The sequence below is a fragment of the Melanotaenia boesemani genome, chromosome 19 (genome assembly GCF_017639745.1).
Source record: "Melanotaenia boesemani isolate fMelBoe1 chromosome 19, fMelBoe1.pri, whole genome shotgun sequence".
Lineage (NCBI taxonomy): Eukaryota > Metazoa > Chordata > Actinopteri > Atheriniformes > Melanotaeniidae > Melanotaenia > Melanotaenia boesemani.
The window spans coordinates 19,795,371-19,814,158 of record NC_055700.1 but is presented as its reverse complement, the minus strand read 5'-3'; the positions used below and the strand labels follow the sequence as shown (position 1 = coordinate 19,814,158).

The 18,788-nt window shown below is 36.0% G+C and overlaps 1 protein-coding gene across 3 annotated transcripts in view; it reads left to right on the top strand.

The window, feature by feature from the left end:
* LOC121629954 (A-kinase anchor protein 2) overlaps positions 1–18,788 on the top strand; it is an 88,413-nt gene that overhangs the window by 15,108 nt on the left and 54,517 nt on the right. For all 3 annotated transcript variants that reach the window (XM_041969915.1, XM_041969916.1, XM_041969919.1), the window contains exons 3-4: positions 8,395–8,475; positions 15,710–15,831. In XM_041969915.1, the coding sequence (XP_041825849.1) occupies positions 8,395–8,475; positions 15,710–15,831 (203 nt within the window). The remainder of the gene's footprint in view (positions 1–8,394; positions 8,476–15,709; positions 15,832–18,788) is intronic.

The following is an 18,788-nucleotide window of genomic DNA, read 5'->3' as shown; positions in this document are numbered from 1 at the left end:
TGACGCATGTGCGGTGCGCCTCAGTGGTGGCTGGTGTTGCCAGATTTGGCGTTTTTCACCTATATATTAAGGCCTGTTTAAGATGTGTTTTAGCCAGGACTTCGCCTGGAATGCTCCATGGAAATTTGGCACTCTCTAGAACAAAGTTCAGCTGTGAGAGTAAACGGCAGAATAAGCGCACTCACAATAATGTTCATCAGGTAGAATTAGAGTTCGTTCAGTTCACGTTTACCCAAAATATGAACGCGTTCATGAGCAATCGCTCAATGAGCGCGTTCAGGCACAACACTGTTAACTTCTAACAAAACTAAATTTTTGCACACGAAAGATTAAATGAGCTGTCAGAACTATAGATATCTATTATGAGACGGATTTGTCTTTTTTGTCAGCTATTTGTACACATGATCAGACACATTTCTGACTAAATCACACCTGTTGTGTTGACATACAATTAGATCACATGTCTTTACTTATTGATTAATAGACATGGAATCTACTCTTAGACTGTTTCTGGCAACAATAAAAGCAAATGGGATTGTATATTTCAGTCTCATAATATTAACAGCTACATTGGTTTACAGGGCAAAACAGCTGTTTCAGAAAGAAAATAATCTTCATATTCTACATTTTCTTTTGATTGTTCCCTTCGGGGTTGCCACAGCTAATCATCTGTCTCCATCTAAACCTGTCCTCTGCATCCTCTTTTCATACACCAAATTATCAAAAATTGTAAAATGGCAACAGTTTGAAAAATTAGAAGTTGTATGCTAACAATTTGCTACGTGTAATACCTTTGCAGTGATAATGTTTGACAGTTTTGTATTGGAAGAGAAAAATGACCTGGCTTGACCTCAGACCCAACCCAACATTTTCTAAAGTTATTTTTAGTTTGTTTTTTCAACTTCTGTCACTCTCGATTGGCTAGGTTGAGGCTTCGATAAGGTATGGTTAGGCTGGCTATAAACAAATTAACAATGGTTTATCCAAAAACTCAAATGCAACATGTTTGTGTTGTTTTTGTTCTATTTTTGCTCTGTTGTAGCTTTTATATAGGCCTGAAATGAAGCTGTGCTGAGTTGACAAATTATCCCCATATGCTGAATGAAATTCATCAACACTTTTCTATAAAGACAGCACAGAAAACAGCTTAGTATATGCTAGATCATAAGGTTACATGTTGGGAATATTTGTTAGAGTGAACCTTGTCAACTACTAACTGAGCAAATTAAATCCCAGTGAGCTGATAGGAGGGTAAAGGAGGCCTGGTTCATGGACTGTAGTTCATGGGGGAGGGAAGAGTGCTTGGGGCAAAGTCATTTAGGAAAGGAAGAGGGGGTGTGTCTTGTTCAGTAGCATGGGGTCTGAGGCACAGCAGGCATTACATGCCCTCTAAAATTAGCAGCAGCTGTCTTGGACCTATTGGACATTCTGGTATTTTGTGTGTGAGTGTGTCTGTGAGTTGCTCGGTGTGTGTGTTTATATTTGAGTTGCAGTTGGGGTTCACTCAGATTTGTGATATGAAAGGCTGGAATGTAGCTTTAGTGGACACTGCTGGGTTTGGAATTATTTCTGTGACATTGGAGCTTAATTGAATAGCAAACAATGCAGGCAAGACAGTCAAAACTGTAGGTGGCAGGCTGACTGACATGCAGCTAATTTTAGCAAATTTAGATATTAATTTTTCTCTATGATAGCAGTAGCATTACATATAACATCCATGCAGGCACAATCCTTAAGTGTTTTATGTGTGTATGTGTGTGTACATTTACATCCATGTGAAGGTATACATACTTGGGATTCTACATAGATGGACATGATGAGTATAGTCGCCAGCTGCTTTCATCGCATGACATTGGCATGCAAAACATTCCAGCAATGTGCTAAGATTGCTTTTATTGACACCACGGTTAGCTGAGCAGTAACCAAGTTAGCATTCTGTTCACTTGGATTAACAAATTAGCATTATTTGACAAGTATATAATCCTATAATCATCCAATTTAAAGCTGCAGAATTTGAGGGGTTTGCGGCAACACTTGAATTTTGTCATTCCATTTACATAAAATGATTTTTATTTTTTTTTTTGTTTTAGCACAAATTACCTAAAAAATATATAGTATAGATTTGGTGCTTATAAGAATCTTATAAGCGCGGCCTATGTGGGATCAAACCCATGACATTTGAAGCATAGATCCATTTCGGTCTGTGTTCCCTAAGCTCTCAGGTATGGCTGCCCGCGGACTGGAAGATGATCTTGACTGTGAGATTTCTCTTCTGGGTGTGTTGGCATGTACAGAATGTGACCCATCAGATCTGTTGCCCTCTTCTCTTCACAAAGTCAACATCAGCAGAACTTTGATTCTCGGAACGTTATTTCACTGCTTGATCACACTATCGCAGCATCTTTCTGATCAGAACATTTAGTTTCATTCAAGGTGCCTGCTTGTGTTGATGTAAAGTATTTCTTTATTTCTAAAAGCTATCCAAATCAGATAGTTTTTAAATTAAGATTGAGTCACTTAAACATAACCAAACTCAGTATTTATTTTAGATTGTTAAAATGTGCCATTGGCACCAGTAAAACTAGTCTTGTTTCTGATTCAATTCTGTGTTGTTGTCTGTTTCTGACAACAACACAAGTGGTTTAAGCACCCCTTGATCAAACCACTTGCATCACCCTTCTTATTGGACACCCAGTTAAATACACGATTTGTAATTAAGTAGAAAAAAGCATAACACATTCAGTGATTTAAATGAGCATACATGTTTTGTTTCCACTCCATATACAGCACATCTGTTTATCATAATTTTAAATGTTATCATTCTCACGTTCATGTATATATTGTTTGCAGTATGGTTTTAGAGATCCATATTTTAATCTTGATTCTAGCTGGACATCATCATCATCCTTATTCTGATTATCGAAGAGGCATGTGTCTCATTAAAGGTCTACAGTATTTGATGAGAACCTTGAAAGCTGTCTGTAAATGATGTGTTATAAACTTAGTCTAATTGAGAGGGAGCATATTCCTGAAAACTCAACCCAAACATCTGGGGACAATTTGTGAAGTGAAGCTTAATTTGATAGAATCTTTTCAATTGACGTTCTTTGAAGACCAAAATGTTAGCTTAGCTTCTACTTAATCCAAGACATAAACAACCCAAATTTTTAGAGCTTTCTTGTCTCCAAACCATCTAACAATAAATTACTGCGCCTTTGAATGGTGTCTGTAGAAGCAATACATTTCTAACTAAGGTATGGGCAGCCTTTTCATGTTGGCATGTTGATGTTGTTTTAGATTGTGGTACGGCATTGCATGGGTCTTTATTTGAGCACAAAAGATTGATCCTCTGTTGCACTGATGTTGGCAGCACTATAATATTTTGTTGCTGATTCTTAAATCCAAACATACTTAAGTGGGATGCTACCTGTAAACTGCTGTAATAGGTTACAAGTTCTCATTTTAGGATTGCAGACAATAGATTAAACAAGCAACATGCTGTAAAGATAGTTCAACATCATCTGCGTTGCCGTGGATTACCTCTACACCCCTGTGGAAAACATTTAACTCCACCCCGATAATACTGCCTGACTGTGACAGCATAATTCAACATCTCCAACAGACAATAGATCTAAGAGGAAAATAAAGTGCAATGATCGTGTTCTAAGCAGATTGCAAACATATGAACTACTTGCTGACCTCAGTGAACACTTCAAACACATGCATGAACTGTTGCATCACTGGCAACTGGAACTTGGGAATTTGAACCATCAACATTTGGATCCTGAAAGAGGATGACTGCAGTATTCAGAGGGCGTAGTTTCTACACTCCTCCCCACAATGATCTTACTAGTACAAACTAAAGTATTTTTCTGCCTAAAATGAAATGCTCTAAACCAAATATGTTGATGAAAAAAAATTCTAAGAAATGAGATTTTGTTTAATCAGGCATTTAGAAAATTTTAAAATACATGTACTTTTCCTGTGTTTACCAGGTTAAAGGTCTAAAAATGTGGATTTGTTTTTACTAAACGTCACTCAGTTAAGTCAGCTATTGCCCAGTGGATCAATTTAGCCATGACAGTAGATAAACCTTTTGCATTTGTGGAATCTAAAGTACAACCAAATACGTTTCCAACCTTACAACCCTGTGCTTCTGGCTTATTTTCATGGTACACAGACATTCATTATGCACATTCTTAGAGCCGTCATTGCCTTGCAGCATCCTGGGGCTGACAAAGACAACTTTTTTGTCCACCCAAGGTATCACATACAGTTGTTTACTGTGTTATAGCTTTACAGCACCACATCACACATCAGCATCTGGGTTTTACAGCACTGGCCATTTTGGAAGCACACAAAGGGACAAAGCAAGAGATAAACCGAGAGTCAACATCAGACTTTTACTTGCTGAAGAGAGCTCAGAGAAGAGACTGGAAGCAAAAATTCAGTATTGAAGACTCAGAAAATGAACAATGGTTATCATATGCAAATAAATTCAGATTTATATGATGAAATGTTTATATCATCAGGCCACACACTTTTTTAAAAAAAAAGAAAAGAAAAGAAAACTTGAATATTAAAGCATCACCATTGCTTGCAGTAGCTCAGATTTTGGGTGTCCGAGTAAAGAAGGGAATTTAGGTCCATGTGCATAAGTTATATATTTTTCCAAGTGTCTGAGCTTTGTTACACAACCACTATTAGAAGAAAGAAATAATGATGAATAGCTACAAATATAATTGGGCTTCTGCATCTTTACTGCTTTGACCTTTAAATACAGTTTTGCTGTTTACGCAACTTTGTGATTTCAGATAATAATGTAAAAATAGTATGAGCCATTGGAAATACAGAATGCAGAATTTTCATATGTGCTGCATTTGGAAAAGTGACATCTACTGTACATGGTGAAAACTTTGCAGACTAAATATGTGCATTTCACAAGAGCAAGAGAAATTGAATTTCCCAGTATAGCAATGTGTTAAACATAGATCTAATCTGATTAGTGCAACGCTGTGCACCACTGTAAACCAATTCTCATAGTTAGACTTTTGGAATATTCCTCACCTCTTTTTGAGTTTGAGCCAGTTCACTGTTAAGAGTTTTTAGTAATATCTAGTCTTCTCTACCCTATCCACAAACCACAAGAACTGAATCCAGGAAGCACTCCTACACACACTGTTTTTAAGATAGTTTACTGTTTACTTGATTATTTGTCTATTATTTGATTTATTTGCTTGTCATTTAATGGCCTTGCTCATTCTGGGCTAGCTACTGTGAGAATGAGGACTTTAAATATCTGTGGGTCTTGTAGATATATTTGCTTTCAAGTCTAGCTTTGTCTGTTTAAGCAATTGTCATCCTCTATTGTGAGCACTATTAAAACTCTGTTGGGGCTGAGAACATTTTACAAATCTACTTCAGGAAACCCCTCAAAACCCAAGAGATTAGCATAAAATGAGACACTGACTTCAAAGCCTTTTTAAATTCTTTTCTTACTGGTTTGTGCAGGGCAGAAGACGGATGAGTGTTCCCTGTGTTGAACTCACAGCAACTGTAAGCAAACGAGTGCATTTTGACCTAATCTTCCCTTGTAATTACTGACCCTATAAGACAAAAGGTTATGAAACTCAGTCCAGTCCATGTGAATCTCTAAACAAGCCAAAAACAAATTTTGGCTCAGTATGGGTCTTCACCCTCTACTGGAGCTTAATAACCTAAATGTTTTAGTGTCAATCTTCTCACATGCTGTCCACAGTAGTGGGAAAAGTGATGCCTTCTGTTTAAGGGTTTAGTGACTGGCCAAGTGGGGCCAAACAGTGTGAGTCAGACTGTGGGAAGTCAAGTGTCACCAAGAATGTCAGCATATTTTTCTGAGGAGGAGGATGTCTCCTCCAGCAGGAGGAAGTACAGTGAACAGAGGACTCGGGGTCCAACACCAGCCAATTCAGTTAAACAAAGCTAATAGAACAATTAATCTTATTGATCAGCCTCATGACTTGAGTTTCTCGAGCAAACACACAAACAGATTATTTCATCTATAAAGAGAAGCAATAGCCAGACAGCTAAACTAGAAGCTGCGCAGCTGAGAGTAAAACCAATAAATATACTGCAAAATAATTGATTTCTTGGTGATTTCATTAATTTTTTTAAGGCAAAGTTGCCAAAAAAAATGGTACTAATAATTTAAATTGGGCTTCGCTTTTGTGTAATCAATGTTAGTAAAAAAGAAATATTAGATTTTGGAGTGTACCTAAGATCTTTATTAAAATCTGACCATTTTTAACATTTAACACGCTTAAAAGTTTGATTAACTAAGCATTTGAAAATCCCTAAAAACATGAAATACAGCCCTGATCTGGAGGGGATGATCATTTTCTGTGATCTGTCTATGAATTATGATGAAATCCAAATAGCATCCAAACTGTCTTTGATCAGAAGGATGTATTGAATCATCTTAGTGTGTGTGTGTGTGTGTGTGTGTATTCATACATTGTGGAAAGATATTACTGCTTGAGAGGAATTTTTCTTTGTCAGTCAGTGTGTTACTGCAGGCTTAACTGTATAACAATTCTCTTGCCTCTGAGTTTATTTGCCTTTGGATGTTTTTGTGTAGGGATTTTGCTTGTGTCCATTTGTGCATGTGTACATTTATTCCTCGACCACACATCCTCAGCAGGCTGTGACATCTGGTTGCCATACTTCTCTCTGACTGTACTTCATAAAGCATGGAAACTTCATCTGTGTGTAGGCTGTTGGTGGGTGGGTGTCTGTCCAACGCAGAGATAGAGAGAGACAGAAATTACCTCAGTTTGTTGGAGATGTTTTAGTTTTTCATTTATTTATATATTCATTACAACCTGTATTCTTTGGTTGCTGCAGGTTTTATTGCATGTTATGCTTGAGAATAATTTTATGGCATAAAAATAAGTATCTTTGCACCAAAGTAGGACAAGAGGGGCTTCTTGGTTTGGGGTGCAGCGTTTACTGGTTAGAAAAGTGCAGTTTTGTTGCATGTTTTTTTTTTTTTTTTACCCCTGATCATACAGCTTCTTGTCTTTGCTTTAGCTGTCAGATGTAGACACACACATGCTTCCAGGGTCATAAAATTGAAAAGACTGCACTAGCTTGACAATTGGCTCAAATTCAGGTGTACAGGACATGTTTGGTGCTTTATATTTGTAGTTGTTACATACTCCAATCCTCACCAAAACTCTGTTTGACAATGAAGATGTGGATACAGTACAAGTAGTTAAAAGACTTCCCTTACAGTGTGGCTGAGCTTTGATGGAGAAAAGCACTTAGAGATCCCTAGGGGCTCTAAGTAGAGACACTTGTCTTCTATGGCAAAAACTCCTAGCTGAAGTAGTTTAGGATTAATTCCAATAACCTTTCTTCTGAGATTTTCAGTGTGAAGGAGGCCCATGGACCCAAAAAGTGTTAGAGTGATAACTGACCGTTAACAGTCTGCTTGAAGTGTTGAGTATTTTTCAAAAAGCTAGTTCATTCAGTTCTAATGTTACTCTTTTAACCTCTCCAGCCCCACACTTAGATGTCCTTTCTACTATACGTCACTCTTACTTCGTTTAGGACATGGTCCAGCATTATTCGCTTTATGGGGTTTTCCCTGAAAGCTATATTTAGTCAACAGGAAATGTCCTCGCAATCCTCTCTCCACTCCCACAGAAAAAGAGTGAGATAGATAATCTGTACACATTTTCAGTATCTCATGCCCTTGAGCCCCAAGCAGGCTTGTTCTGGGATCCGTTTTGTTTTTGTTTCCACGCATTTACATCCATTCATAGATATGGACTCCCAACCAGATCAGTTTTTTTCCCATATCAACTGCCCTCTCACCATGCGACCCCTCCTCGCTATCCATCAGTCTTATTTATCTTCACATGAATTTAAGAATTGTTGTCCTCACCTCATCTTCAGGTTCAGTGCCATTTAAAACCTTCAAGGCCTAATCTAGCTTCTCTTTATAGCCTGTGAGCCTTAACCCCTCTCAACCCTCGATAAGCTCTGACCTCCATCCCATGTAATACACCACTTCCTCCCTACATTCACCCAGTTAATTTTTCCAGTTTTTATAGTATGAGATACTAAAAGAGTTGGGCTGTGCATTGTGTTACTTTTGCATTCAATTTACACAAACCACATTTCCAATACATGAATCCTGTATTTTGAAGAAGTGCATCAACATTAAAATTTAAAGCATGTGTCAACACATAATGAGATTCAGCCCTCTTTGTTCATTCTTCCTTTACTCCCCAACAAACATATAGACAAAAAAAATCACTTTATTTGCATTAATCTTAGTCTACTGACTTCAAACAACCCCTACTCTGGAGAATAATTAATTTTCTAACTTTGTTTTCTTTTATCTCTCAGGAGAAGCGAAAACGGCAAGCTGAAATTGAAGGCAAAAGAAGTCAGCTTGACGATCTGGTGCTACAGCTTCAACATGTCAAGGTTGGTTTGTATGTGTGCGTTTATCTTGATCTAATTTCTATGGGAGTCTTTATTTAGGAAACATAGGATTACTGATGAAGACCATTAACTGATGAATAAAAACTGGAATTTTATTTAATGCAAGTAGAGCAACTGGAACCAGCTACCTCAAGACTGCTGACCCTGATCTCTAATTCATTTTCATTATTCCAACTTTGAGTGCAAACAACTGTTTAAACATGCTGTTGCTAGTTGTTTGTTTTTTTCCATTCTAAACCTAAAAATAATCATTACATGGACAAAATTTATAATAAGAAACCCAATCCATTTGGCTGGTTTGTAATTTTAATTTGGTGTACAGACAGGTTTTTGATTCAGTCGATTAGGCTGCATATTTATTCAACGTTCCCAGTCATGTCAGAAAGAAAGAAAACAGCCAGGAATAATATAAAACTGTAAAGCAGCTGATGAAAAATGGAATGTAAAATGTTTCTAAGTGGATTACAGATGTGATGTACAGTACAAAAAAATCATTATTGTGACCTACTTGTGTACATTTCTGCTAATCAGTGTTACATACAGTTGATTACTTATGGCTTGACCATACTGTTTCATCTGCAGGTGAACTAAATATTGTATATTTAGATCTGCTGCAGCCCAGACTGACACATGCATGAGATACGACTGGAAATAACTGGTAGTTTCAGGTCAGATCTTGAGCAAAGGGTTGGGTTATAATGGAGTTAGTGTAAGGATGAAGGTAAGGTAGAGAGTTCAGGTTAGGGTTAGACATTTTCAAATGAATGAAATGACTAATGATACCTACCCCACATCTCCACAAATGTGTGTGTTACACCCATTCATCTCTCTTAATGTACCTAACCCCTTCTTTGTAATAGCTAGATCTGTATGTTGACCCTAAACGTCAAGAAGACATGAAGAGACAGCATGCTTTAAAGATGCTTTATGTACCTTCTTTTATAGTGTTCTTCTGTTTCAACATGCTGCTTTTAAATGTGTTTAACGACTCCTGGTGTTAACATGTGCTGAAGCCTTTGGCTAACATACAGTGGTTTCGTCTAAATATACTAGTATCAGTACTTTGAGTATGCAGGCCGGTTAGAGCAGTTTCTCTTGGCAGAGCAGAGCAGGGCTCACTGTTTTCTTCTTTTCAGAAAATTATTCAAGTCCAAACACACACAAATACACCCCCTAATACTTACTGCCACACACTACACATTGAGCTAAGTAAATACAAATTTGACGTACAAATACTAAGCAATTATGAAGATACAAACTACTGATATATTGAGTCTAAAAGAAAACACATTTAGCCATTTATTTTTGTTGTGTACTTGTACTTTTCAACCATGAAACAATGATTAAAATATTAATCTGACCTTGAATTTGACCTCAACACTGTCTGAGTAACATCAGTCTTGCATCCAATATATTTGACACACTTAAGACAAAAAATGTGATGATAAAGAGTGTATAGCTGTATTTGCACTTTTGCATGCTGCACTTCTCATGTATAATTGTTTACCACTCAGAAGGAATTATTTGGAAAATCCTGGCGGCTTAAAAGTTGTGCAGGCATGCGGTGGGTCAGAGAACATCTGTGGGTACTCATTATACAAGAAATATCTCTGGTAGCGAGTTTTAATATTTGCAATAAAAATACATTCCATTCACTAATTACAGTCATTAAAGACACTTGGAATCAATGAATCCTTTGTCTGATAGACTTGATTCCACATACCAGTGTTTTCCAGTGTTTAACACCCACTTCTGAAAATATGGGTAAAAGAGAGACATTGATTAAAACCATGTGTATCTAGTAGCTGGTTCAGGCTAGTAAAACATAAGCTTCAGTGAAGTACAAGCATAAATGAAGGTTAAATAGTTGTTTTTTGGTTTGATATCCCTGTAGGATCCAAAGATCGGCAAAGGATCTATAGTTTATTAGCAGATGTGTGAGAAAATCATTTAATTAACTGTGTGCAAACAATCAACTCTTGCTCAATGTGCTTTAAAGAAAGATTGGAAGGTTTCTGTATATTTCTTCCCATACAGCAAATTATATAATCAAACCATTTAAGCAATCTGGAAGAATTTCAGTGTGTAAAGGGCAAGGGCTTGAGCCTAAGCTGGACACCAGTGATCATCAAACCCCCTTAAGCAGAGCTGTTTTAGCATCAATACCAGATATAACCACTTGATCTGGACATTACAAGTGGAGCACATGGGAACTGGACTGGAAGGCCTTCTGTCCTGACCAATTGAGATTAATTGTGAAGACATTTTAAATTATGGTTAAGTGGAAATAACAAATCCCAAAGTTTCACTCCTTAAAACATGTTTGTTGAAAGAAGGGAATAAAATAGCAACTGAAACACTTCTTTGCTCCGTATTTTCAATGCTTGAATGCCTTTTAAGTGTTGTGAGAGGGATTGTCAACATTACAAAAAAGGTACTAAAAACTTTACTGTCCTAACTTTTTTTTAATGTGCTGCAGGACTAAAATGCAAAAATATGAATAAAATAGATGCTTAAATAACAACTTTAATGAAACTGACAAGAAAAAACTTGAAATATAGGTTCATTGTGTTAATTATTAATACCATTCAAAATGTTTTTGTTTTTTTTGTTTTGGGTTTTTTTTTTTTTATTTTATTTTTCTTCTTATTTGGGGTTATATATTTTGTGTGTGCTGACTGCACTGCAGATTCTTTTCACCCTGTTAATGTCCATCTTTTGCATCTTTTGGCCATACATGGGTTAGCCTACATGAAGTTATACTCATAAAAGTTATGAATGACACTAACTGCTGACATTTTAAATAACCACAGTAACTGTAGCCAGCCTTGGACAGCTATTTTGTGTTGCTATAATATTCCTACGTCACAGAACAGTTCGGGATCAGGATTACAGTCCAGGATTCCTGTATTTTGAGAAAACACATCAGTTTAGTTATAGTCTAAACCAAACCCCCTGCAACATATTATATTTAATGGCAATTCTATTCTCAAAGAAATTGTTTTTTTTAGCAATAAAAGGTCTACAACAGGTGTAGTTTTTGCTTATTTACAACCCAAGTCACTTTCAAATAATAAAATATATACTTACAAACCACAAATGGATAGATTTGGAAGGCAATCAAATTTCAGATTTGACCAGTAAAAAGTAGATATCAATAGAAAAACACATATCTGAATGCACCCCTAATCCAAGCAGGTTTGATTTATCTGAGGAATCAAGCCTCTACTGATCTTTGGAGCCAGTGTACTGCTCTGTGTTTAGCTTTCATGCATTCATCTGCAACAGTCTTAAGCTCCAGATGTAATCAACATCTGGTAATGCAGTCCCATTTAATGGCTATTACCTCTGAGTGCCACACAGCCAGGCAGCATGAAGCAGTCTTTGTTGTGTGCTCTCCAGAGATATAGCGGTCTGGGAGAGGAAATGGATACTGGAGCCTAGAGATTTGATAAAGACCTCTAGGCAACATGATTCAAGCCTCTCAGAATGGAGGCGTTGATCTGAGTCTGGGACCCTGTAAACATCATGATTATTCCAGAGCAAAGTTTAGCCTCAGCAAACACTTTCTGTTAAAGCCTGGCAGATTTCTTCTCTGCAGTTATGTATTTTGCTGATTTGGTAAAAAAAAATAAAAAAAAATAAAAAAAAATGATGATTTCAGTTTTGGATGAACAGTATAGAACTTCTACATCAGGAAACCTTGTTTTTAAGAGTCAAGCACAGAGTGGTTGGTGTCTGTCCTAAACAGGAAATGGAAAGTCTGTTAAAACAGCATGGGAGAGCAGAGAGTACAGACTGGTTCTCAGAGGAAATAAATGACCTGAGATCTTAAACATCTACTGTGTATTTACCATTGCAATGATGACAACTGAAATGAAAGAAAGCTGTCCACAGGGGCAGTTAGAAGTTGTACAGGTTTCTGTATACTTCCATATAAGGTGTATCATAGATGAATGAAACTAGTTGCATAACAGCTGGTGGTTCTGCACTGCACAGTTTGACTTTAGCTAAGGTCTCCTATTATTTTTATTTAGTTTTTCTCTTGATTTATTACCTTTGCAGGACATCTGTGTCACTTAAAAATCAGTTTTTAATAGTAGACCGGTCATATGTGCGGGTACAAGAACAAAATTCAAGAAAAGGCAAAAAAAAAAAAAAAAAAAAATGTGCAGGAACTGTAAGACGATAAGATTCTACTTTGTGTAAAGGGGGGCATTCAGACAACACAATGGGAACTTGTAACCTTGTATTTATTTATAATGAAGCCATGTGCTTTTTGTGTTGTTCTTTTATTCCGGATGCTATTGATATGTGGTTTTATGACTAACGAGCCAACTGCGACTGAGAAAATTTAAAAGTGAAAGGTTATTGGTTAAAGTAGCTCCGAATGGATGAAACTGTCAATAACATTCTGCGATGCAACCGCTTAACTCCTTATATGCATGCTTAAACATTTAATAATTCTGTAATTACATAAACTGACAGTTTTATGTAATGTAAAATGTTTCTATGAGAAAAGGATTTAAAACTTTTGTTGCCTAGATTGTGTAATGATCTTACCGGTTTTGAGCCTGTATTGTGGGTCTGTTACATTTTGAGCTGTGGACCAACACACTTTTTGCAGCATTGACTTGGTGATAATTTAAAAACTATTATCTTCATTCTTATAAATGTTGTTTGTCACCAGTTTGTCAAGGTCAAATGTTTTTTATACATTAAAGTGAAGTACCCTCACATTTAGTTTACATAATTATCAGCTATAAGCACACGTTTATTAAAGAGTTTCAACGTCTTTGTTCTCACATACACTGTCAACTTTACTGTGTCGGAACTACAGCTCAAAAAAGTTAAAAGTAATAATCTCCTTTCCCACTTTTAATTTTTTTTCTATTGTTATTATTGTTCAGGTGTCATGAATGAACTTTGAATACTCAACTACAATTAGTGGAGTGCTATTTTGAATCTTTACTGTTAACTGTAATATAAGTGAACTAAAAGTTTTATTTATGGTTAGTTAACCAGTTAGTTAAGTTCAATTCTTAATAAATTTGCTTAATGTTTTTTGACATATCTGACAGTTTTCTTTGAGCAAACCAGACATCATACTTAAATATGTATGTAAAATATATATGCAGCCTAATATGATTTTCACAATAAAAATAAACAATAAATAAAAGAACAACTACATAGAAAAAAGGGGATTAAAAACCAATAACAAAACATTAGAAATGTGAATGTTAAAACAGCTTTGTGGATAAAAATAAGACAGGGGTGTAAAATAACTTTATACATTTTTGTTCAAAAAATGAGTTTACAACAACCGCTGCATGCACAGTTGATGGGAATGAGTGTGCACACTAGATGCTAAACAGTTAAGGACAGATAGCTTACAGGTATCTAAATTCTACACTCAGTTGTTTAGGAGTCTTATGGGGAAGAAAGCGCTCTTTAGTTTAGAAGTCCTGCTTTACATGCTTCTGTACTTCCAACCTGAGTATATAATGTGTAAACAGTCCATCAGTGGTGGGGTCCTTGATGATGGAGGCCTATGCTGTGGTAAATGCTCTGCAGAGTCTATGTGATCTTCTCTGCAGTCTTCACCCCTCTCTGCTGGCATTTGTAGTCCACTACAGTAGTGCTGCCATACCACATACTGATGCAGCTGGTAAAAAGGCTCACAAGAGAGCAGCTGTAGGATCTTAGGAGACACAACAAACTTCCTTAGCCTCCTCAAAAAGTACAGCCGCTGCTGAAGCCTCTTAGCCATCTGTGTGGTGTTGAGTCCTCATTGATGTAGGCGACCCATATCCAAAAGCATGTTTAATTGTTCAGTCCAGTTGAACAAAACAAGAATAGTTTCATTGCATATCTTACAAACTCATTAAATGTGTCCAAAATGAAAACACTCCTGGTTTAAGTGGTTCATTCTAATAGAATAACAGGTTTTATAATGCAATCTTAACTAGAAACATTTTACTGAAAAAGGTGATGAACACAGTCTGCCTACATGAGGTGATGTTGGCTGTGTGGGTTGTAGTAGGCACACACAGGCACACACAAACAAATAGACAACCCAGCAGCCACATTCTGGCAACAGGTGGTAAAATGCTTGCTAATGTTTTCTGTAGCTCCTCATACTGTTAAATCAGCTCTGCAACCTCCAGCTGAGCAGCGGTTTAACAGTAAACAGCCAAAGGTGAAGCAAAGTGTTCCTGCACCATTGTGTTGTGGTAACAGAACAGAGCTGCAGACATAGAAAGAGATACTGGTGATATAAACACAATTCTGGCAGTCAACTCTAAAACATTAGAGAGATCCAGCATCCTCTGGGAAGATTGGCACCCTTTCTGTCTCTGTAACTTTAATGCACCATTAATTAAACAAATAGTACTGAGATTTTATGTGAGATCTATCTGCACTGTAAATCTTATTAACAAAAACAGTGTAGTAAATTCAGTATTTACATGTTCAGATATGTCTGGGTGAATAAATAAAACACCTGCAGACTTGAAAGTAACAAGTAAATTAAATCAGGAAAAAGATGATGTAAGAGAGCAAAAGAATATCCTTTATAACAAATAAATTATTCCTGTTGGGATCATTTATTTGCCTTTAGCTGGGCCCTGAAGAGAAAATATAATTTCTTATTTCCAAGCATCTCGACATCTCTGGAAATTTTATCCTACAGCATTGAAAGAATTATCTATAAGTAACGTGTCTGTTTGCTAGAATTTAAATGAGGTGCTTGTATTGACTAGCTGTACTTGGTAGAATTGAAGAAAATAAATAAAATGGAGAATTTTATGATAGTCTAAATATCTTTTGGGTCTTAAATGTCAGTTAAACAGCATCCCAAACAAATCTTAGGATTTAAACAGTGCATGCTGTTTAAATACTTGGCCTTAATTTGTTATAAGTGTGTATACAAGTTAAATGATGGTCTTAAAGTTTTTGGCATCTATAGTGGGCCATTCTTAGTAATAAATATTCTCCATGTAATTTTAAACATAAAAATCCACAGCAGGAAAAAGGTTTCTAAGTTTTTATTTTTTAAAGGGTTGTTTTCCTCTTTTTTTTTTTCTTTTTTTTTTTTTTTTTTTGTCTTTTATTTAACCTTGAAATGAAAATATACACACTTGTAAATTAGTGTTTTTTTTTTAATTGAAAAGTCAATCAGTCTAAAACACCTAACATGTTTTTTTATTCACTTCAGTCCAAAGCCATGCGAGAGCGTTGGCTTCTCCAGGGAATGGGACCGGAAGAAGAGGAGTCACGACGGAAACAGCTGGAACAAGATGAAGAGCAAGGAAAGAGGCTTGAAGACATGATACACAGGTTACTGCACATGCACTACTACAGTTTAGATTCAGTCCTTTTTTCTCCATGCTTGTTTTGCTTTATTGTGCGATAAGCTATACTTGTTCACAAGGTTACACTGTAATGAGTGCGTTTCCTGTTTGATCTTCTTATCAGACTGGAAGAAGATCTGATACAGAAGCTGTCACATCTGCTTTTGATGCAGTTCCTCTGCTTTCTTTTTGGCGCTGTGCAACCTTGTATTAAGACATTTCCAAAAATACTGATCATATTATCTACTTAGCCTCCCTTTCAGCCTCACTGCTAGTCCTCAGTTAAAATAGACTTTTTTAACAGTCTGAACTAGAAATATGCATCTGACTTTATTTTATGATTAGAAAACATCTTCTACAGCCTGAAACTTATTGTCATGATGAGCAGGAAGTCAAACACTGACATTTGATTCCACAGCCATATCTGAACCATCAATCCAGTCTCTGAACAAAGCTATGATTTTGTGAGACTGTATGAGACTGAAGAAAAATGCAGAGGCACCCACACACTGGGATGTGTTGGAGGTACAGCATCTGATTCATCGTTCTATGTGTTTTTGTTAAATCATGATGATGAGGGTTATGATAAAAACAAAAAAGCATATGTTTGCCAAAATCCTTTGTCACAAAAGCTGACGAACCAAGAAAAAGAGAAAGATGGAACAAAGGGGAAAGGATGAGGGAGGAATTAGACAAAGTATGAAAGCTGATGGGACAAACAGAGAGTTAGAAGATACAAGCAAAACAAGTGAAAGCAGGGTGTAACTGTCAGAGGAAGCAAGTGAGATACTGAGAAGGATGACAGAGAGGAAAAAATGTGAAGTGATGTCATTGTGCATGCACTTCCCATGTTTCTGTCTCCAGGAGAAGCTCCATGACTCCCGTAAAGGATACTGTATATATCATATATTAGCATGTTGGCAACCAAATAGAAAAAAAGTGACTTCTGTTTTAATACAGCATTGGGTATGACGTTTGTCCTCATTCAGACCTACAGTATATGAATGGAGACCTATGAATCTCTGTTCATATATTTGCCCACCAGCAGATGATACTGCCTGTCCCATTTACTACAACTCTTTTTAAGCTATAGGCTTACTTTGCTTAGCATTTGCTCAGACCAGGGAGCACTTCTCAAATAGAACAACTAAATTATCCTGCCCTCCATTTACCTTTGAAGTCAGAACTTGGGGCTCAGAATGACTTTAAACTCAAGTTAACTTGTTTTTTTTTTAATTGCAAGTTAGAAAACCAGAAGGATTTGCTCATTGTTGTGTTCACTGAACAACATCCATTATTTGTAAGACAAGCTGATAACATTTTACTCTGTATGTTGCACATACACTCTATGAAAAATTCCAGTTAAAGAACAGAGACTGCACAGAAAATTAGGACAGGACATTTTGCTGTTAACTGTACGGACACTTCTTTTAATCCAAAAATGGAAAATTCTGAACTTCCACTGTATATGTCTTTTTGTTTTCATGTGCCTTTTAATTTGTAAATTGAAAATTCTGTACTTTCATAATATATGTCATGTTGCATTCATGGACTGATACCACAATGAACAAAAGAGAGAATCGTTGAGCCAAATTTAAATATTTGCTTGAATTGGTAACAAGGGACCAAATAAAGTTTATCCTAGGTCATTTCTACTCTCAGTGGTGCATATAGGTTAGATGGTGGTGATGGTGGTGGGTGTCACTTCCCGTACTGTCCACTGGAATTATGGCGCTAACTTAGCATTCAGATGGAAGTGAACAACAACATTGTCTAAATGTAAAAACAACACAGGCAGTAAAGAACATAACGCAAATTTAGAGGGTAACAATCACAAAAGGTGAAATTTCTGCTGTATATGGATTTTGAATGAGCCTTTGTGGTCTTTACACACTTGTTATTGTGGATCTGAGAATATGGAAAAAAGTTTATGTCATAAGGATACTAAAGCTATGTTGAACTTCATTGTTGAACTTTGATAGAAGAAAACCAACCTCAGACAACTCCAGAGCAGTACATTAGATATGATTAAGTTTGAGAACAGTTGTTGTTCCTAAGATACAATTCACTAATAAAATACTAAAAATAAAAAAATACTAAAATAAAATACAAAAAAATGTTGATGATTTTACTTATCTAATTTCACATTGTCGCATCACAGTTTGGCAGCCATATTAGATTCCATAACTTTCAGATAGATAGATAGATAGATAGATAGATAGATAGATAGATAGATAGATAGATAGATAGATAGATAGATAGATAGATAGATAGATGAAGGTTGTCTTAATCAGATGATTAAAAATGGAACCAACCATTATAAAAGGTTGTTTGTCTGTGTTCAGTTATTTTTTTTTTTTTATTGCTTTCTACGATATTAGAAAAAGCAATCAGTGGGCTTCTGCTAGCTTAACTCTTCCTATATGTTTCTAGCTAGCTTCTCATTTCATTGATTTCTATGGGTGGATTTTTCTAGTATTTTACCTGAAACATACTTTATGTTGCCTTTATGAGTTTGATGCTTTGCTGACTCAAGGCAGATGCCCGTAGCCATAGGGCTGGGTTATAAAATCAATTAATCAATTTCAATCAATTTCAATTTAATTTATCCAATAACGATACATAAAAACCTAGCAATTGATTTTTTTGTTTGTTTGTGTGTTTTTTTTTTTTTTTTTTTTTTTTTTTTTTTTTTATTATTAATATTTTTTGTTTGTTTGTTTGTTTGTTTGGTTGGTTGGTTGTTTTGTTTTGTTTTGTTTTTTAAGTTAGCCATATACCACATCAGGCTAATTTGGGTCACAATATGTCTTGCAATTCAAAAAGAAAATTCTATGGATAGTAGCTAAGTTTCCTTTGTTGATTTTTTATTTATTTGCTTAAATATAAAGGAGTATAGAGGAAGATTCTCAAAACAGGATTTTCCTCTAGAATAAAATAGTT